General features: G+C 46.9%; 1 protein-coding gene and 1 pseudogene across 1 annotated transcript in view; both read right to left on the minus strand.

Moving 5' to 3' along the window:
- The window catches only part of TBX19 (T-box transcription factor 19), a 25,218-nt gene extending 3,526 nt beyond the window's left edge, over positions 1-21,692 (minus strand). The window contains exons 1-7 of the mRNA XM_035010892.1: positions 21,325-21,692; positions 11,549-11,813; positions 10,109-10,243; positions 7,252-7,313; positions 5,959-6,020; positions 3,828-4,016; positions 1,770-1,905 (exon numbers count right to left, since the gene is read on the minus strand). Of these exons, the coding sequence (XP_034866783.1) occupies positions 1,770-1,905; positions 3,828-4,016; positions 5,959-6,020; positions 7,252-7,313; positions 10,109-10,243; positions 11,549-11,813; positions 21,325-21,527 (1,052 nt within the window). The 5' untranslated portion in view covers positions 21,528-21,692. The remainder of the gene's footprint in view (positions 1-1,769; positions 1,906-3,827; positions 4,017-5,958; positions 6,021-7,251; positions 7,314-10,108; positions 10,244-11,548; positions 11,814-21,324) is intronic.
- Positions 6,637-6,794, minus strand: LOC118014629 (annotated as a pseudogene).
- Positions 21,693-22,350: the final 658 nt, after the last annotated feature.

A 22,350-nucleotide genomic window follows, 5' to 3' on the forward strand; every position in this document is an offset into this window, starting at 1 on the left:
AAAGAAAGAAAGAAAGAAAGAAAGAAAGAAAGAAAGAAAGGAGAGAGGAAGGAAGGAAGGAGAGAGAGAGAAAGAAAGAAAAAGAAAGAAAGAAAGAAAGAAAAAAAGAGAGAAAGAAAGAAAGGAGAGAGAAAGGAAGGAAGGAAGGAGAGAGAGAGAGAAAGAAAGAAAGAGAGAGAAAGAAAAAGAAAGAAAAAAGGAAAAAGAAAAACGAGACTTAAGGCTAATTATATTTTATGGAACCAAAAATATTTAAAATATCATCATTTCAACATGCATTTGAGGTAAAAAAAAAAAGTTGAGATTTTTATTCTTTGTTTCCCGCTACATCTCCAAGCCTGTGTGTGCGCCTCACTCCCAGCACACCGCCACTGGGACCCGCGGCATTTCGAGGGCTCAGTGGCCACCAGCGGCCGGTGGAGGCTGCGTGGGGCAGCACGGCGCGAGACCCTGACCGCCACCGCAGCATCAGTATCAAAACCACCAAGGTCAAGCGTACAGCAACACCCACAAGCTTGTTAAAAGGCAGAATCGCAGGCTCCAACCCAGACCTGTTCATCAGATTGTGCATTTTAACAATATCCCAGGTGATTCTAACACACGTGTAAGTGTGAGCAGGCCTGCTGTAGCCCAAAACGCTATGATCTCCTAACGTTTTCTAGACGGGCAGATCACACATCATCGGACATCTCCCAAGACCCAGCTTTTAATTTTGAATCCCTTTTTGGACCTTCTCAAAATTCTGCATACCTATGTTGAACTTAACAGCTGACATTTATATAGAACGTTACTGCTCACAAAGCATTTTAATGCATTTTCTCCTTCTGTGCTCACCACAACCTACAGAGTAGCTTCTATTATTTCCATTTTTGCGATTAAAAAGCTGGAGCTCAGTGAGGCCAAGAAAACTGCATGAAGGCACAAAGTCAGTAAGAGATAGAACCGGGACTAAAGCCCAGTCCATCAAGCTCCAAGGTCCCTCCCTGTCCTCTCCCCCACACTCTTTTCCAGAAGTCAGAACGAAACTCAGGTCTCTGGTGTGCACGTTATGCCATGGGTCCTACATGCTACACTCTGCTTATTACCTGGGTTGTGGGCCAGGCACCCACACTCTGTCCCCCTGTTAGGACGGGTGGCTTATGAGAACACAGACAACCCAGCATCTTGAATTCTCAATGTCTATTTACACTTATTTCTTCAATCCTCCTACAGTCAGTATCTGTCTGCTACCATCACAGTTTACAATATTTCTGACTGGTTCAGAACAAATGATTGCAGGCCATAATGTCTTTTCCCTTTTAAAAATAGAATACCAAAGCTACAGAAGAAAGAGCATACAGCTGAGCAAGTGCTTTCCCCTCCCTGCTCTCTGGGAGAGAAAAGTCCATCCTGGGCGCCTGGGTGGCTCAGTCGTTAAGCGTCTGCCTTCGGCTCCAGTCATGATCCCAGGGTCCTGGGATCGAGCCCCACATCGGGCTCCCTGCTCAGCGGGAAGCCTGCTTCTCCCTCTTCCTCTGCTGTTCCCCCCCACCCCACCCCCGCTTGTGCTCTCTCACTCTCTCTCTGTCAAATAAATAAATAAATAAAATCTTTAAAAAAAAAAAAGAAAAGAAAAGTCCATCCTGTTGTTACCCTCACTTCCTAGTGGCTTAGAAGTCAGGACAATGGATTAACCCAAGCCACCCTAGCGAAAAGAATGAGCTTGAGTCTCCAGTGCTCACGTCAACCGCCAAGACCACCAATGAGCAAGTTGCTGGTGTTGGTCTTACCTGGGCCCTGGATTGATTGGCCCGCTGGTGTGGGGTACGGACAGGATGCTGGTGTGCGGGGTGGAAGACAAGGAAGTCCAGCTGTCAGCTCCAGAGAAAACTTGCAGGTTATTGCTGGAGCTTTCTATCAAATTCACTTTGGGGAAATAACAACAGTTCAGTTGATGAAGCACGTAGAACATACAAAGACGGTGGCCAATGATACCATTTTAGGGCAACATGTACCCACGGTTTGTTAGTACTTTCTGAGGGAAACAGAAAAGACGGAGGCTCTCAGATATACCGAATGTCAACCATATGCCACATGCCGTTCATATTTTGATCTTCACAACAACGACCTGTCCTCTCCACTTTATAGATGAGGCTCGGAGAGGTGGGACGATCTGCCCTTTATGATGCAGATCTGTCTGACTCACAGTACCACACTCACTCCCCTGTAAGAACGGACTGTGTCAGCACCCCCTGAACACAACCCCAAGGGCCCGCCAGTGCCCCCGATGAGATTTCTGAGGAGCGGCACCTTATTCTACTCAGCAACCCCAAGTAAATGGAAACATCTCAAGAATAGTGTCTTCTGGGGCGCCTGAGTGGCTCAGTCGTCAAGCGTCTGCCTTCAGCTCAGGTCATGATCCCAGGGTCCTGGGATCGAGCCCCGCATCAGGCTCCCTGCTCTGCAGGAAGCCTGCTTCTCCCTCTCCCACTCCCTCTGCTTGTGTTCCCTCTTTCGCTGTGTCTTTCTCTGTCAAATAAATAAATAAAATCTTTAAAAAAAAAAAAAGAATAGTGTCTTCTATGTCTTTGAATCTCCATTTGCAAAAATAGTGTATAATAAGAGAGAGGAAGGAGGGAGAAAGAGAAGAGCGAGGAAGAAGATTCCGGCATATACGCCTGGCTGGCCTCTGCAACTTCTTCAGCCTCAGCTCTGGTCTTCCACCTCTCCTGCTACCCTCTGTTCCAAATCCGTCCCCCAGACACCCCAGGTCCTCTCCCCGTTATGCCTTTGCTCAAACCACTCTTCCCTGGAGTGCCCTTCGCCTCTCCTGGGTCCCTTGCCATCCACCTTCACTCCCGCCCACTCCCACCTCTGTCCCCTTCTCTTCATCCTGCAAATCTCAACCTAAGCGTCAACCCCCCTGGGCAGCTCAGGCTGCTCTTTTTCCTTCATTCCCACAGCACCTTGGCTTGTGTGTTTCATGGAACGTTTCTCGAACTTTAATGTGCACGAGAATCACCTAGGGATCTTGTTAAAATGTGGACTCTTTCAGAAGGAGAACCCAAGAGGCTACATTTCTAACAAGTTCCCAGGTGATGCCACAGGTCTGAGGACCCACAGGAGAGCTCTGGCTACACTGTGTTATGATTTGTTATTTATGTATTCGTGTAGCCCTGAGCTTCTTCAGAGGAGAAACTGTACCTTCCTCACCTTCCTATCCCCACCATCTAGAAGAGGGCCTGGCACCTAGCAGGGGCTCAGAAGCTGTGTTTTATGTGCTGACCACACGAAGGAACCAGGACGCAGTGGGAACGTTGCCCACTTTCTGGTATCATTAAGCTCCATTTTATTCCTTCCTGGCAGCAGCTTCCAAGGTTGCCGGGGGCGGCATGTGAAGGGACATAGACAGGCAGCTGGTGACCCTCTGCAGACAGAGCTTAGGGGGTCCCGATGGAGCCATGGAATACGAGTGGTAGAAAAGAGCCACGGGAAGGCAGTGAGCTGAGGATCCCAGAGCCCCCAAAACTTGGCTCTTAGAGATGCAGCTTGAAAAGCTGAGTCCACCGGCGCCCTGGGTGGAGGCCCTACACGCCCAATAGAAACCAGGAGACTGCCTTATGAAATAATTATAAGACACGAACAATGTCATAATTACATAATCAACTATTAGTATATAAAACAAAACCTTAAAATAATAATATATAATACTATTACATGTATTAGATGAAAGGGATGCCATCTTCAGACACTTCTTTTTACTACTAGCTATTGACCATTTCTCCACATCGCCACCCCCACGACCCCCCACCCACACCCCCAAGGGCTTAATTAGCAAAACCACACACCTGAGGGAGAATGGTTTCTATGCATGTAGGCAGAAGGGTAGGGAGCCTGCCGGTGCCCTCGGAGGCCAGGATAGCGCTCACAGCCATGGTGGGAGTGGGGAGCAGACAGAGGTAAGGGGGTAGCATACTGGTAATTGGCGTTTCCTGCTGCGCACACTCCATCCGGATTGGAAAAGATCCAGCCTCCCACTGGAAGAGACAAGAGGAAGACACAGGGACCAACCCTGAGCTTCCACACCAGACGTCAGGTCCCCAGCCACTTGGCATACCACGTCTCTGTGTGAGCGACTCTGAACGTCTGCCCCGGAGAGACGGAGGCCAGCCCCGCTGCCGCTCCCCTTCCATGTGAGCAGCTTCCCTGGCTGCTTAGCACAAGGATGGCAGTTCCTATCAAAGTTTGGAAAGCCTCTTGAGGAATGCTGGAACGGAGCCATATAATGAAAGGCCCTTTAATGAGTAAGTTACAGAAATGCAAAGGTTAAGTTGCTTCTGACTTACTTGAGTTAAATTAAAGTCAGTCTGAGAAGGGGATGTTGGATGTATGTGTCCTCTCCAGCTACTCGGGAATGTTTAGTGTGCCTACACGCGAGTGAAGGTCTCTTTCTGCCCCATGGGAAGGTGTCTGCTTTCTCACTCCCAGCAAGAGGGGCCACGGTGGCTCCCCTCACCACCCCACAGAGGATTCTGGAAGCAAAAAGTGGGGAGCTGGCTGGCACACCCTGACGCAAGAATCACGCAGAACATTCTGGAAGGCTATAAAACATTTCACAGAGATTGGTTTTTGAATGAAAAAGACAGACAAGAAACAGAAAGAAAGAAAAGGCATCCAAATTGGAAAGAAAGGAAGAGAAAGAAAGAAAGGAAGGAAGGAAGGAAGGAAGGAAGGAAGGAAGGAAGGAAGGAAGGAAGGAAGGAAAGGGTCTTGATGTCCAGTGGACAAAGCCAGGCCTGGGGGCGCCCGGAACCAGGCTCCGGCGCACTTGGCTCACCACAAGTAATGGACACACCCGAAGACGTTCGAGGAGAAGACTGCAACGCGTGACCTTAATAAAGATGCGGTTCTGCCCACGGGGCCGGTACTATTACAAAAGGCCTGTTTCTCCAGCTCGCTTTAAAAAGTGCTTTCCCAGGGGCGCCTGGGTGGCTCAGTCGTTAAGCGTCTGCCTTCGGCTCAGGTCATGATCCCAGGGTCCTGGGATCGAGTCCCCCCATCGGGCTCCCTGCTCTGCGGGGAGCCTGCTTCTCCCTCTCCCACTCCCCCTGCTTGTGTTCCTGCTCTCGCTATCTCTCTCTCTGTCAAATAAATAAATAAATAAAATCTTTAAAAAATAATAAAAATAAATAAAAATAAAAAGTGCTTTCCTGTAAGCTGCTCCCTTTCGGCTCCTCCCCGGAACATGCACAAAGGCTTAGGAGAAGCAGCGAGGAAAGAACCCCAGAGCCTGACGGCGGCAGAGCACCTGAACGGACCACTAGGATTCTCAGTCACGCTTCTCCGACTCCGGGGTTAACCTTCCGCCCTGACCTCACTGGCCCGGGTTTCTGCTGCAGCTTCAGGGGACCTCCTCCCTCACGGGGCCTCCCCTGCCATCCAGACACGGGGAGCCCGGCGCCCTGTTAGGGACTCCCAGCACCTGCAGAGTCCCCAGCAGCCTATCACTCACCTCACCTGGGGCTGTCCAGTCAGCCACCATACTCCTCCCCACGGGCAAGGCCACAGCCTGCCTGAAGCATTGTGGTGGGAACCTACTCGAAAATGAGCAAACACTAAGAACAGGGGCAACCCAGGCCAGACCGCCAAGAGGGGAGAGTGGAGAGGTAGGAGATACTCCCAGAATGCACTTGGGACAGTCCTTAGCCTCTGGGACAGGAACATGCCAGTCTGAGAAGTCCATCACTCCCGTTCCTATCTCCCACCTGAGATTCTGTCCAGCCCCTCAGGAGCACCAGTTCTCTCTGGGAATTCTGGAAAGGGCATACACTTGTCTCGAGTGGAAGAAATAACCTGTTGAGTCTTGAGAGAAGCTCTGGAACAGGCCATGAGCACTCGTGACAGGTAGCGTCTGAGTGTGGTGGGCAATGGGTCCCAGTGCCCCCCAGGCACATCCCACCCAGTGTTCGCCCAACTCACGGTGAGAGTAGGCCACGTGCTGGCTCTCAGAGACGGCTTCCGGAACGTCTTTGAGGTGATTCCTGAAAGAGAGCGAAAGGGCGCCCTGGCTGTCCAGCATATTATACAAGTCCAGCAGAAAATCTACCCCAAATTCTCTTTGGAAAGCAATACATTTCTTGGAATAAGAAAATCAAACACCTTTTGTCTCAGATCTTTCCCCCCTTCTTCATCCAGGGTATTTTATCTAATGTGCAATTCCTCTTTGAATTGCAACCTAATGTTACTCCAATTTGCCGTATTTACAGCTATCCCTACTTAGTATGATCTCACTGGTTTGTGGTCATTGGTCCTGCCTGACGAAATTCAAGCAATAACAGCAGCTGGGATTTGCGTAGGACTTCGGGGCATGAGCACATCTGTGATATGCTAGATCCCCCAATAATCCCACAAGGAAAATATTGCTATGCCCACTTTGCAGATGTTAAAAAGTGGGTTTCAGAGAGGCAACGTGACTTATGTAAGATCCAACAGCCAGGAAACGGCAAGGTCAGGACTCCAAACTCCAAGTCAGGACCACCTACTAAAAGTCCTGTTCATCTCACACATGAGATTTTCCTCAGGCTCTTAGTTATCTGAAATTAAATTAAATCAAATATTAACAGGACAGACAAAGTCTGTCAATTTAAGTCAATTAAGTACCAATGTTCTTTTTTTTCCAAGAATGGAAAAGAAAAACACGAAGATGTAGAATCACTAGCCTCAAGTGGTAGCATTACCATTCACCATCCCAGAAGTCTCTAAACTGATAAGAACGGATACTACACTTGATCTTAGCCAAAAGGCCAAGAAGCGATCCCCAGAAGTCTCTGAATGGTCTTCCCTTGGACCTGAAAGATATGAAGCTCTCATCTTTATGAACTACTCATCTGAATCACTCCCTTTCCTGGACTACATGTAGTTTAAAAAAACATTATTGAAACCATACTACTCAGAATTGAGGAGGAAGGGCAGAGTGAATTATTAAAAATCTAAATCACTTCATTATTTCTTTTGCATGTGCCTGTGTTACTTTCAAGAACCAGTAGTAAAACAGAGCTGAGCAAACATTGCCAGTTAGAGGTTCTCCTGGAGCTCTGTTCCGAGGGACAGATGATTAGGAGTTCATTGAATTTTGTTGATTTTGTTGAATATGGAATTGAATGTTACCAACCTATTTCTATCAAAGCTAATGCAAGCTCCTTTCAAGATGAGCATAAATTTCACATTTGCAGAAGTCAACTCATAAGATTTTACTGAAATTTCTCTACTCACCTTTCCTTGGCATCCAAGAAGGCTTTGGCAAAAGGGTTGTACTTGATTTTGAGAGCTGTTATCTTACGTTTGCAAAGACAAGAAGCGTTAGTGAAAGTGGAACATGTATGAACGGATAGAGCCCTTTATCTTCGCCTGTGAATTTCTGTAAAGTCAGAATAACCCCCCTCGCTTGTTCTCCCTCTCCATGTTTCTTTGCTCAATTCTGCACGAAATTACCAGTGCGCTGTCTCTGACAAAGAACGTTGTGTTGTGGCCCGTGGTGAAAATGGGAAATGCAATGTGATGTGAGCAAAGAAAGGGCAAAGCATTAGAAATGTGCAAAGCCCGAAGTAGCTAAACCCGGCATCCCTTCTTTTATTTATTCATCCGGTTTTTTTTTAAACATATTGAACATCCCCCTCACATCAGTTACTCTTCTAGTCCCCGGGAACACGGTCGGAGTGATGCAGGTGTGAATCCACGTCTCCCAGACAGCACGGTCTGGCATCACTCCCTGAGTTTAAATGATCACTTACTCGGGGATTCAGATCACAGAAACACAGTTTATCACTCCCACCCGCTGCCACTCCATCCCACGGCCTTCGCCGGCTTCATTCTTCAGAGCCACCGACATCATACACACATACATGGTGTATATTTGCTCATGGCCTCTCCCCGCGGGATGTACAGATGTGAGGGCAGCACACATCTGTGATGCCCACCGCGGCGTTCCCAGCAGGCAGTCACAGTTGACAAATCTTTGCTAGATAAGAAAGCATTGAAAAGAATGTTTATTTCAGCAAGGGCCTGGTAGAAGGAAGAAGAGTTAAATGAAAGCACCACTCTTTCTGACCCGGGGAACGGGGGAGAAGTCAGAAGAGGGAGGAGAACCACAGGGTCTGATGTCCAGGTCTTTCTCCTGGTCTAAACCTGGAGGGGTCAAGGTGCATAGTGAGACCAGCATCTACCCACGGGCCTGCTCCCCTCTCAGGGTGCACCAACATTGACTCGGCAGGAAAGTGCAGACGGCAGAGGGAGGCTCTGAGGTTGGACTTCCCTGGGCTTGATTCCCATGGGGCATAATCAAGGCTGAAATACGGCATCAGGCGGCTAAGATAGAGTCCCAACACCCCCCAACATACACAAACACACACTCTCGAGAGTTGCTAAAGCCAGACCCTCCCCTCGAAGACCCAGACTCCATCCGAGGAAGAGAAGCAGGAGAGGGCTGGCCATCTTGAACACAGCATGTTTTCGCCAACAAAGACAGTACCTGTTGAAATGATCAAATATTTAACCTCTGTTCCCACCGGCCTGTCAGAGGGGCTCAGCCAAGAGGCCAGACTACTTGTAGAAAAGAAGTTACATTTTTCTCTGCACATCTGTGACGCGAGTTCAGCCGACAGCTCAATGTTACCTGTAGGCACTAAGGTAGTATTTCCAAGCCCAGATGCTCATCAGAATCCTTTAGGGAGACTTTAGAAACTACAGATTCTGGGTACCATCCCTGGAGATTCGGACTCAGTTGGCTGGGAGGGAGCCCAAATTCTTTAAGAGCTTCCAAATAAAGAAATGCAGATGAAAGCAGCAATAAGATACCTTTTGGGGTTTGTTTGGGGTTTTTCTGTTTGGTTTTTTTTTTTTTTTTTGGTTTTGGGGTTTTTTGTTTGTTTGTTTTTTTAACCTATCAGGTTATCAACGCTGCAAAAGGCTGCTAATCCCCACTGTCAGGAATGGTGTGGGGACTGAGATGAGTATGCTCTCTGAGGGAGGCAATTTGGTGATATTTCAGGATTCTAAACCCACGCCCTCCTTGATAGAGCAATGCCATTGCTGGGTGTTCATCCATGCAAGCAAACAATAGTGGATGTGGATGTTCTGGGACATTCTTTGCTGCATTATTTATGATAGCAAATAAAACGACTATAAACAACCTAATGTCCATCGGTGGGGAGCTGACTGCCTGAAATACAGTATATCCTCTGCAGGCACTTCAGAAAAAGAGATAAACCTGAAAAAAAAGAAATTTGCAGACTAATATGTACGACATGAGCCAACTTATGTGAGGAAGCCCATATTCTCATATATATTTATATATACACAGAATATGGGTGGGGGAAAAACACACTTGAAGCTATTATTTGTAGTGTCCTTGGGGAGTGGGATTCAAAAGGCAGGACAGAAAGAGCTCATTTGTACCTTTTCTTCTTCATTTTCACTGAACATACTTCTGTACTATTTATTTATTATGTGGGGGTTTCTTTAATGAACATGTATTACTTTAAAAAAAATTTTTTTTTTTTTTTAAGTTTAGTCAGAAAGAATCCAACCCTCCCCTGGCACTTCTGATGACGAGCAGACCTGGGAAGCTCTTGAGTGTGCAGATGGACCCGAACATCGTGCCCGCAGCTAATCCACAGAGGCCGGACTCTGGCTCCTCGGCTCTAAGGGCCGTGGCTTCCTTCAGGCAGGAAAGACCTAAGCGTGCTCAGAAGATCTAGCAAACAGGACGGATAGCATAACACAACCCAGAGGACTGCAGGCGCGGCTCAAGTCTCACAGACTTGCTCCTGGAGCGGGAGCTCACCCAGCTCTGTGCGGGCCAAGGGCCCACGGGGCCCTGAGAACAAAGACCCCTAGGCTTCTGTTGGCTTCCATGCAATGCACAACCTCGCCTTCTTGGCACCCAGAGATGAAGCTCTGGCAGGCCGTTGGCAAACAGGCAAGAGAGAGTGGAAAGGGCTACTCCACTGTTTAACTTCATCTCTGCTGAGATCACTGAGATCCTGGAAACCCAGCTTTCATCCACACGTGGTCCCCATCCTCCCACACCCTTCCAGGGGGCATTTCTGCACACACGCCCATGCACACTTACCTCCTCGTTCTGATAGGCCGTCACAGCTATGAACTGGGTTTCAGGGAAGGAGCAGTTCATCACCATTCGATGGGCACCTCCAACACGCACTATGTGAACCTGGGGCTCATATTTATGCAGAGAATTCAACATTATCTGTGGAAGCGGGAGAAGGAGAGAAAGAGAAGCCTTGCAGAGCGTGCGGCTTGATGGCCCGCCTGGCCAGGGCCACCACACCATTCCCCTCGCCTGAGAACTGAAGAGGGGGGCAGTTTTCCGGAAGTTTCCAGGGAGCCTAACATCAGCGCTTATGCCGGACTTGCCAGAAAGTTGTTCCTAAAGAGTGTCAGGTCTCTGCCCAAATCCTTCGTCCTTTTTTTTCCTTTCTCTCCCTATTTTCAGAACAACGATGCAGATTTTGATCCATTAAGATATATTGTTGTTCTTCATAAGAGGAAACCTGAGATCTCAAAACACTGGCATGGCTGCATTTCGCAAGCGACTACCTGAAGGGTGATGACATCGGACACCTGCCGGTCACACTGCGTCCACTCTCTGTGACTCACACGGAGGTTTACTGCAAGTCTTATGCTGTGAAACGGGGGAGGCAAGAACCGTTTACTTTTCAATTTCCTGTTTTAATAAACACCTGGAACCTTCTGAACAGTGCCAGGACTTGGGTGTCTCACCTCCTCCTGCTAAAGCCTGAGCTCCCGGGTCCCCGCAGGCTAAGCACAGGGGTCAAAGGAGGGACAAAGACCCAGGGCTGAGAGGCTCACAACACGAAACAGCGGGGTCGGCAAACCTCTCCCCCAGGCACAGCGCTGCCCCCGAAACCGTCCACATTTTCTAACATAAATCACAACCCTACCCGATACCCTAGTATTCACAACCCTCCCAGAGAAAACAAAAGAGGAAAAAGCCCCGAATTCTTGTTCCCTCTAATTGGAGACCTTAAATAAAACCTTCCTTATTTAAGGTTTGTTTGTTTTTCTGAAAACCCAAAGCCGCTTCACTATTCTATTGACAATTATCATAATGTCCCAGCGGAGACAGCAATTATTTCATTTAGGAGCAGCTTTTTATTAAGGCATTTGTCTATTGCCAACATGCCACTTACACCAAAAAAGAGGAGAGAGAAAAACAGAACCCTGGTACCCACAAACATCTCCTCCCCAGGGCTGGGTAAAAAGCACCACACACAAGACAAAACTATGAAAGGACTCTTGATGATTAAGTAAACGGCAGCACTCTCTCACTCTCTTAACATCAGGAAGTCCATTAAAAACCGAAAGCACCAATTAAGAGCTGTTTATTCCTGTTCACATTTGGAGTCCAGGGAATAATTGGCTTCCGTGGGAGAAGAGGCCGGTGAGGACCCCTCTAATTGCCTAAATGCACCCTTGATATTTCTTGATTGGTGTTGCGGGGCGGCCGGGTGGCCGGGCGACCCGATCGTACCTGCCCACCTCCGTTGAGCTTGTTCGTCAGCTTGACTTTGCTGAAGGAGATGGGAGCTTTCATCCAGTGGGCCCCGAAGTTGGGGGAGTCCGGGTGGATGTAGACGCAGCTGTGGCCAGAGACCTCTGGCTTGCCTGCGGGCACCCACTCCCCATTGACGTACTTCCAGCGGTGACTGTCCGTGGGGACAAAGTCCAGCAGGAGGGAGTACATGGCATTGGGGTCCAGCCCCGTGACACTAATCTTGAGGACGGGGAACATCCGTCTAAAAGAAAAGGCAGAAACTGAGGCACAGGACGGACGTTAGCGTGTGCGGGACACCTTGCGCTTTGTCCAGCCATCTCTCTGCTGTCAGGAGACCTGCCGTGGAGCGCCTCAGGGTGCAGAGAATGCCCCAGGGCAGCATCCCCAGTCCCAACAGAGCCTCTTTTTACAAATGCATGTTATATTGGGGTTTTTACTTCAAACCATTGTGCTCCATTTTAAAGTCTGAAAACCACTGATGTAGTCATTTGACAGAGGAACCTAAAGCCCAAAGTGCTTCAATCAGATGCCACATTCCCACAGAGAGCTTTCTTCAAAGACTTCCCCCTGGGGTGCCTCAGTTTTCACACGAATGCCACAAACCAGTCCTTCCCCCTCTCAGAGAGAACACCAGCTCGGAATGACAGTCATGGCATGAACAGTGAAAACGTGGTTTCAGGGTAAAGGAAGTGAGGGAATGCTTGGCTCTACAGAGTTAGACCAGTTCCTTCCCTGCGTGACTTCTCAGAGCCTTTAATATGCTAAGGTGCCTATAAACCTCTGCGAAGATAGGGTCTGTGCACACACTGAACTTACATGACTGTGGAACCGTCCCTAAACTGAGCATTTTGTGGGAATTTGTGCTCAAGACGCACCGACCTGGATTCCTCGGTCCTGCTGCCATCCTTGAGAACAGTACCAGCAAGTTTGCTCTCACATATTTGCAGAGGCCCCTCACCTGGCTTCTCATTCCCGCTGGTTTGTTTTTCCTTCACCAAATGTACTAAGTTGCTCCAGGTTATCCTTAAAAGACCTGGTTTCTAGACATGCCCCCCACCACCACCTGATTGCCCCAGACACTGTCTTATTTGTCAGTACCTCTTTTAAAATCTGAATCCCCAAAATGAGAAGCTAACAATCCAGAGTCTAGACACTTGCTGCTCAAATCGGTCCCTGAACCAGCAGCATCGGGATCAGGTGGAAGGTCATTCGAAATGCCGAACCTCAGACCTCACTCTAGACCTACTTAATCAGAAGCTGTGCTTTTCCAAAATCCCAAGGTGAGTCACAGGAACATTAAAGCTTAAGATGTGCTGGTATAGAGCATCTTTAGCTTTTGAGAAAATAACTCAGGAGATGTGCGAGGAAGTGAGGGCAGGGGGAGTCAGAGGACTGTGCTCTACGAGGCTGGGAGGAGAACGGGGCAGGTGGCCGGAGCGGGAAGCTGGGATGGACTGGACCGGCTGCTACTGAGAGCAGGGGTCTGCGGATGCCAGGAATGGGGTGTTGAAAGCAGGGAGGGGCGCACACGAGGATCTGGAAGGTCACCAAGGACATCCTACTATGGCCAGAGGTGGCCAGCGTTGAGAGGAGGTAGAATGGAATTGATACGTATGGAAAATGAAGGAACTGACAGACAGATATGACAAGGGACGGACCTAGAGACGGACTCCAACCACGCAGGCTCCCGGTCTGCTGAGCTGAAATTACGTGGGCTTCCTGAGCAATCTGGACATAGATGGGAATCGTTTTCCCTTGGCGCATCCCACCTCACTGATATTTCCTTTCCTGGCTCCTCTTCCAACTTAGTCCTCCCGCTGCATGGAGGGGTTCTGTTTTTACCCACACCCCGCAGTCCCCTTTTCTAAACGCCCTGCCTTCGAGACCACTTCCCATCTCTTTGCGCAGAATACACAGCCTGGTCCGTGTCTCTGGTCCGGCACTTGGCAAGGTTTCGACAGTCCCTCTGAGAGGCCAGATAGAAGGGTGATTTTGAGTGAAGGTTCTGGCTCCATCTCCTGCCCTTCCTGAAGCTGCCCTCCAAGCTTCCATCTCATGGTCTTGCTTACCCAGCCTCATTGAGTTGTGACAAGAACTCCATGAGCTACTTCATCAAAGTGCTTATTCTAATGCCTGCCACCTAACAAGGGCTTTGCAAGTGTTGGCTATCCTGTCATCACAACCAAGCCCTTCAGCTGGCCCCGCTCTCCTTCTGTTCCAAAATCCGACCGTGGGGCAGTAACTTCGGAAGCTGAAAACACGAAGGACATCAGCTTCACCTCTCTCCCGCCTGGCTGACAGGTACCACTTGCCTCCACTTTTCTCTCTGGAGAGAAGTCTAGGCAGAAAGGGGAGTGACTGCTAATGGCTTTGGGTTTCTTTTTAAGGGTGATGCAAATGTTCTGGAATTAGATAGTGGTGATGGTTGCACAACTTTGTGACCATTCTAAAATCTACTGAACTGTATACTTACGAAGGGTGAATTTGATGGCATATGAATTATTTTTAAAAAACAGAGCAAATCAATAACTTATACCATCTCAGCTTTTATTCTCCAGCTGGCTCACAGTCATTTGCAAGGAGACCCTGGCCTTGGGGCGCCTGGGTGGCTCAGTCGGTTAAGTGTCTGCCTTCAGCTTGGGTCAGGATCCCAGGGTCCTGGGATCGAGTCCCGCATCGGGCTCCCTGCTCAGCAGCGAGTCTGTTTCTCCCTCTGCCCCTCTCCCCACCCAGCTCGTTCTTTCTCTCGCTCTCTCTCAAAAATAAATAAATAAAATCTTAAAAAAAAAAAAAAAAAAAAGGAGACCCTGGCCTTGGGATTATGCGTGGGAAATGCTGAAGTCTCCCTCCCTCCCTCGGCTCCCAGCAGAGCTCTCTCTCCCCTCCCTCAGTCTTGGTGGGCTCAAGGAGAGAAAATCTAAATAGGAGGTTAGGACAAGTATATGAATTAAATGAAACTCCTAGGGGAAAACCTGCATCAGATGATGCATCTCGAGTCCAGGTCCTGCCTGAGCGCTGAGTGACTCACCTCGTCACTCCTGTCCCTTAATGACATGATGATAACTTTCATGTAAAGGAAAATGATGGTCCTTCCCTCGGGAGCTACCTGTGGCATCGAAATTTGTCCACTTGCATATTCTTTTGCTTTTTCTTCAACAGAAGGATTTCATCTATTCTTTTCTCTTCATATCAGAGGAAACTATTCCCTTCCACAACACATTTTAACATTTTCAATTATTTTAATAATATTGGCCAAGTATAGAAAGCAGAAGCCCCCTGAAAGGCACAAATGCCATTTGCCAAGAATCACCGAAGTGGACATCAGAAATGATCCCAGGGGCCACACTGGGTCACTGTCAAGAGCCTGGCTTGTTTCTGTGAGGTACACAGATTATCTGATATCCGGTCCATTGCTTTTTCTGAAATGCTAAAGATGTCTGGTTTGGTTTTGTTTTAAGAACACACAGGAATGAGGGGTGCCTGGGTGCCTCAGTCGGTTGAGTGGCTGCCTTTGGCTCAGGTCATGATCTCAGGGTCCTGGGATCGAGCCCCGCATCGGGCTCCCTGCTCCACGGGAAGCCTGCTTCTCCCTCTCCCACTCCCCCTGCTTGTGTTCCCTCTCTTGCTGTGTCTCTCTCTGTCAAATAAATAAATAAAATCTTTTAAAAAAAATTGCAGTATAGCTGACACACAATGTTACATTAGTTTCAGGTGTAGAACACGGTGTCTCTCCTTTTTGATTTTTCTAGAAAATAAATATGGGTCACAAAGAAGGGAAAAGTCCCCTCAATGTTTTCCCAAATCTCAATACCTAATTAGAGGTTTATTCACTCATTGAAAGAATGACTTTTGAGCACCTGCTCTATGGCAGGAACTGTCCGAGGTGAGGGTTCACTGGTAAAAAAAAAAAAAAAAATACGGACCCAGTGTCTTGTTCATGAAGCTTACCTTGAAACACCAGAAGTCAGGCAACAAAAAATGTAAACAGGCTTCTTTTTTTAAATATAGGAGATAATTTTCAACTGCAAGAGTGCTATGAAGGAACAAAAGGAGGTGATGTCACATAGGGAAATTAAGAGTGAGAAACTACTCTAGATGGATATTAGTAGGTCCAGGGGGACAGTAAGCTAAGACCCAAATAAGGAGAGGCAATGAGTCCTATAGACACCAGAAATGACTTCTATAAATGCAACTACACACAAAAGGAATAGCAAGTAAATGGCCCTGGGGTCCTATAAGCCTGGACCATTGAGGACTACTGAGGAAAGAGAAAACCAGTGTGACTAAGGCAAAATGAGGAGGGGGGATCTAATTTTCATTTCTGCTCTCCCTCCTAACTATATCACGCTAGGTCTCACAAAGAACGTAGCATGACCTTTAATTCCAGAATAAGGGACTGTGTAATGGCTTTTCTCCTTTCCTGCTATGTTCAGGAGCTATACCTGATGTTCTAAAGAACCCATGACCACATGAAAAGGTTCTCAACATCATCAGCCAGCAGAGAAATGCAAATCAAAAGTGCAGGGAGGGATCACCTCCCCATTCACTAGGATGACTGTGATTAAAAAGTGGACAATGACAAGTGTTGAGGAGGTAGAGAAACTGGAACCCTTGTACATTGCTGGTGGGGATGTAAAATGGTGGAACCACTTTGGAAAACAGTCTGGTCGTTCCTCCACCAGTTAAAGACCCTGCTGCCATATGACCCAGCAATTCCGTCCCTAGACGTATATGCAAGAGACATGAAAACACACATTTACACAAAAACTTGTATCCGAATGTTCATAGCAGCATTATTCCTAATAGCAAAGAAAGCAGACACAGCCCACATGCCCAGCAACTAATGAATGGATAAAAAAAATAGGGCCCATGTATACAGGGGAATATGACTTGGCAAGAAAAAATGCTACAACATGGATGAACCTTGAAGACATTACGCTAAGTGAAAGAAGCCAATTACATATTGTATGATTCCATTCATACAAAATGTGCAAAGTAGGCAAATCCATACAGATTGAAAGAAGATTAGTGGTTGCCAGGGCTGAGTAGGATGGGGTACTATGGGGGTGATGGCTAGAGATGCAGGATTTCTTTTGGGGGTAATGAAAATGTTCAAAAATTATTTGAGGGAATATATGTATAACTCTGTGAATATACCAAAAACCACTGAATTGTACACTTTCAGTGGGTGAATTGTATGGTATGTGAATGATCACAATAAAGCTCTTTTTTAAAAGTAAAGAAAGAAAAAGTAAAGAAGTCATAGTGCCCTGGCTAAAAAGTTACAGGGCAGCTGGGTGGCTCAGTTGGTTAAGTGTCTGGCTCTTGATCTCAGCTCAGGTCTTGATCTCGGGGTTGTGAGTTCAAGCCCTGCACTGGGCTCCATGCTGGGTGTGGAGTCTACTTAAAGGGGGAAAAAAAAAAACCTTTGTGAAAAGTTACATAATGGTTTATTGCTTTATTCTCTTTAGTCTTCATCTGCCAAGACTTATAATTATTTGTATTTTGTTAAACAGCTACACTTGTGGTAAGCATAGCATAATGTATAAACTTGCCAAATCACTATGTCGAAAATAATGCAACACCGTGTCAATATACTCAAATAAAAAAAACTTATTTTAAAAATGCTTTTATTCTTTTATCACCACACGAATGAACTAAGAGATGCTATGTATTTTTTAACCTCCGTTATCCCGAGGAGGAATAAATAAGTCAGTCACCTTGCCACAAATCTTGTAACCGGGACTGGAACTCATCCTAACTCTAGGCCAAGTTCAGCTCCTGCACCTCACCTCCGCCTCTCTTTCCACTTCACAATGAGCAGGATGCATCGTCTGGGGATACTCTATGTATTTACCTGCGGGCAGCATGCACGCCCAGGCTTTGTTGTCCAGGATGAACTGCACTTCTAACCCAGTTAACCTTTCCTCCTTTTCTTTCCAAGGTCTGGCTAACCACAGAGAAGCCCCAGAGTCTTAGAAGAGCTGAGAAACATGTAAATTGGTCCCTAATTCAGGAGTTGGGGGGAAAGGAGAGAAAAAGAGAGAGAGAGGGAGAAGGAACAGGAAAGCAAACATGGCAGGATGAACAAGCACTCCCCCAAACCATGCTGAAGAACCACAGGTGGTTTGGCTTTGCCCATGAGCTCCACGTGCCTTTGCCAGGAGGTCAGTTTCTCAGTTTCTATTTTCCTAACAGGTGATCTCGAGAGCCAGTGCTGCTGAAGGAGGCTATGAGGAGTGAGGTTTGCAGGAAGAAAGGGGGCAGCTTTTGTAGGTGGGGGAATAGCAGAGATGGTTAAAGATAAAATTCACTCGCACCTGTAAACACCTTCCTCTATCTCCTCACAGAGCTATAATATTCATGAAATGCTCATCGGAGCTTTGGAGTGTGTGTGTGGGGGGGGGGGGGGGGTGTGTGTGTTTGGCTCATATGCGCATGTGTATATTGAAGCTCGCGTGACCTGGTTAGAAGCAGATTACACAAACACACACGATCCTCATGAATCGTAATTGTAAACTTGGGAGAAAAATGTCTGTGGCCTACAGGGCACAGAAATTTATTTGCCTGATGCACAACCTCCATTTTCTCCCCTCCTGCACGGTCCTCACGTCAGCTTGCTGCCCTGAATCACTGGCAAATTCAACTTAATGATTCCCAATACTTATTTCCTGACAACAAATGGACGCACCAGTTACATTCGAAATGCTTCCAATTTCTGAAAACCTGTTCAAGGCAAATCTAATCAGAACTGAGTCAAAATTATTCAACTGCATGGAAATATATATGAAATATAGCATTGTCCCCTAAAGTGAAGATGTTCTAGTAAAGAGGTATCATAATTGTTGTTATATCTGAAAGACAACTGAGTATGGAAAACTAAAAGTTATATTTAAAAAGAGGGAAGGAAAAAAGCAGGGGAAGAAAAGCAGGGAGAGAGAGGGAGGCAGGAGAGACGGAGGGAGGAATGAATGTCGTCAGGATCCCAGTTTCTGGGGGTAATCCAGAGGAAAACCCTCTACTTCTGATCCATGTCAGAGGCAAGCCTCCTGTTTATATATACAAATGGGTCTCTGTTTGAAAATGAGACTGAATTCTTTCATCAGTCCATCCTATGTTACTTCAAAACTTTCTCTTTTTTAATTTTATTTAAAATCAGTTAATTAGAGTGTATTATTAGTTTCAGAGGTAGAGTTCTGTGATTCATCAGTTGCATAGAACACCCAGTGCTCATCACATCATGTGCCCTCCTTAATGCCCAGCGCCCAGTTACCCCATCCCCCTACCCACCTCCCCTCCAGCAACCCTCGGTTTGTTTCCTAGAGTTAAGACTCTTATAATGGACAGGAACTATCTGATGACCCCACTAATGCTTCTAGAAATCCAGAAGTCTACCCACAGGGGCTGGCAGGTTATATGAATGAAAAGGGCTGGAGCTGGGTGTAAAATAACAGAAATCATCTTCTCCACAGAGAACAGCCACAGGGGCAAGTTCCCCGGGCTCAGGAGTTGGTGTGAAAGGCAGGGGTGAAGCATCCGGAGGAGACGGGCTGTGTCTGCAGGCAGAGGACAGGGGGTACAAGGGAGATTCACAGGAACAGATGGATAAGAGAAGAGGGGACAGGAAACAAGATCTTTCTGTATCAAGAACAATAAGGTGTCGCTAACAATTTAATCTGTGAAAATAAAAGATTGAGAGTAATTCCAGGCCAAGCTCGTTCATTACCAACACATCAATTTCTTAGACGTGTGTCTTCCCTTCTCTATCCGAAGTGTAAAGGGAACTGTCTCTCTCCTGGCAAAATCTTGACCCTAAGGGGTTCAGAGACCATAAGAGAACCCAAGAGAAGATTCAGTTCACTGGAAAATGGGAAAGGGCAGCAGGACCTCCAGAGATAAGAATAACCAAGTTGATTGTAATGAGACTTTTCTACAAAGAATATTTTTCACATATTTAATATTAAAGGACATTAAACATGGGAAGGATTTTACATTTTAAATATGCAGAAAAATATCATATAGGTGAACACAGGCAAGAGGAAGCTCTTCCTAAATTGTAAAAGTACATGCCAATATATCATATTATTAAACTAAATCTGAGATGGTTTCAGAAACTGTAATTTCTTCCCCATAGGAATAGATAAACTGTATTTTTACTTGGTGACTGTGCTTATTTTACTTTCATAGATGGCCCCTTTGACAGCCAAATAGATAGCACGAGGCTAAATATTAGCACAACCACTACCCACTGAGTACAAGGAATAATAAACAGTTCCACCTATTACTGGACATCACAAAACTTTTACAATCGCATCATCGTTCATCTGTGAAAGGAAAGAAAGTAAATCCAACTAGAAATTTAGGGGTGATCCTTTGAAATTAAAAACGGATTTTCTATTTCTTTCTACCAAAAATAATGGATAAATACAGATCAAGAGTAGGAACGGAGGTCGTTACAACTGCAAATATTAAAAGTAACAAATCCTATATATGAAATAAGTAGGGGACCCATTTAGAGACAGCAAATAGAAATATCAAGCTTGTTTCATTGGTATTCCAAGCAAGATTAATATTCTTTCTACTAGGAGTGATCACAATTTATTGAAATGCCCTTATTTCTGGCACACCTTCCCCTTACAGAACACTTTAACGCCATGCAGCAGCATTGGAGTTCTTAATTCTCCCAGAGAGACAAGGGATGGTTCGTTTTCTATAGTGTGCATTTTATTCACAAATAGGAAAGCAAGACATTGGGAAAGGAAGCATTTTGCACAAGGACAAAAGCCTGCCAGAAGTCCCGTTGGCCTCAACTTTTCTCCCTTAGCAGAATTTCTCCTAAGGGCCACGATCAGAGTCCTGTTGAAACTAACCATACTGAAAATGTCTTCTGACTTTTGTGCTTCTTGACCTTGTGAAGCAAAGGATCTGTGAGCATCAACTGAATGTTGGGAGCCAGTCTGGCCAAGCTGGGAGCAGAGAGATTTTCTTTCCAAATACTTGCGTTTCCTTTACTAATGAAAGCTCCCACAGTTACCTCTGACAGCCACTTAGCAGGGCTGGATTTAATAGAATCCAAGAAATGCCAACAGAGATCAGTTTCTGTTCATCTCTAATTTGCTGCAGTGAGAAAAAGGAAGGTATCTTCTCTTTTCTCAGGCAGTGCATTACGGCTTCAGGATGGTATTATCACTTCCACGGCTCTCACGTCATCACAAACATACACAATATCAAATGAACACTCACCACAAACCCACACCAGGAAGCAGAGGTAGCGAGCAATTAGCAATGAGATTACATTTGCCCTTTGGCTCCCGATCTTCAGCTGGTCCAGAATTTCTGGCAAGTTTGCTATACTTAAGAGGAAACATTCAGCTTCCAAATAAAGTTGACTTTCACCTTATCTGAACTGAGTTGGAGCTCAGGTCTGCCCCAAGATAGGCAGTTAGTCAAAAAGTAATATTCTCTTCGGACTAATTTCCCTAATGCATAGGGCAGGCCCCCACTTCTGGTACCTTCCCAGAATTTCTCCGTTGAAAATGCATGCAAGGTGGCTTCATCCTCTACTTCTCTGTTGATCTCGGGAAATTAATTAAGTTGGCTGGGGGAGAGCCGAGTGAGACTGTCCTTCTCCTGAGCATTTTAATCAGCCCCCACTGCCTCTGAGTGAAGAAGGGCAGCCTCTTCGATATTCAGGGGACTCACCACCCTTGCCGAGCCCCTCCCAGCCCAAGCAGGACCGCGGAGAAACTCACCTGCCATTCTTGGTCACGATCATTTCATTAGTGACTTCCTTGAATCTCTGCCAGAGAGGGGCATCCTCCAGGATGATCTGAAGTTGCTTCTCCGTAGGGTCGCCTTTCTCCCTCCCTGCCTGCAGCTCACTTTCTACCACGTTGAGCAGGCGAGAAACAGTACCATCGCTGCCCTTCTGGGTGCCCAGCTCGCTCATGGCCATAGGCCCCTCTCAAACTTGGTTGAGAAGTGTCACCTATCTCGCCTGCTACCACCTCCTTCCTCCTCTCACTTGCCTGCTTTGCAAACCCAGCTGGGCAGTGACTGGAGAGCTGGAGAGAAGATGCCCTGGCTCTTGCCTAAGCTCCTAGCATGACACCCCTTAAAGTCTCCAAATTATACCACCAACCTGTTAAGCTTTAGTGGGGAGGGGGAGGGAGGGGAGAGGTAGGAAGAAAAAGCCCTCTCTTAATTACTCATTGGATCAGGTGGGAGAGAGCCTGGCTTTCCCATTGGCTGCTGTGCATAGAATAGACGTTTAAGAAGAGTACTCCATCCAAATTATCAGGCTTTTATCTTGTTGTACCTGAAGAGGTCTAATCACTGTTTTGAGGACCATTTTCCCATTAATTAAAATTGTTCCAGGCCCAGACTGCAACAATCAGGCAAATCATGTTTGTGTATAAATCGTGGCATGTGGCACCTATAGGAAAAGAAGTCCTGGGGAGGATTGGAACTTGATGCCAAAGCAGGCTTTCCAGACACAGTCGAGAACCCAAATCCCGCAGCTATCTACTAGCCCCAGATAGAATAGCATACATGGAAGGCCAAAGGCACTGTGCCAGGAATATGACAGTTGTACCAGAGAGTGAAGGAAGATGCTCTGTGCACCACCCACTCAAGGGTCAAGGTCCAGAGGGAAGGAAAGAGCTAAGGTCTCCTTTCTCCCCGGGCACCCCCTCCTGCTCCTCTCCCTCCTGAGGGATCCTATGCACACACACACCCTGCTCATTCCAAGGGCCCTCAGCACCTCCAGCAAACAGAAG

Source organism: Mirounga leonina, unplaced genomic scaffold (genome assembly GCF_011800145.1).
Source record: "Mirounga leonina isolate KUSES-001 unplaced genomic scaffold, KU_Mleo_1.0 Mir_154, whole genome shotgun sequence".
Taxonomy (NCBI): Eukaryota; Metazoa; Chordata; class Mammalia; order Carnivora; family Phocidae; genus Mirounga; species Mirounga leonina.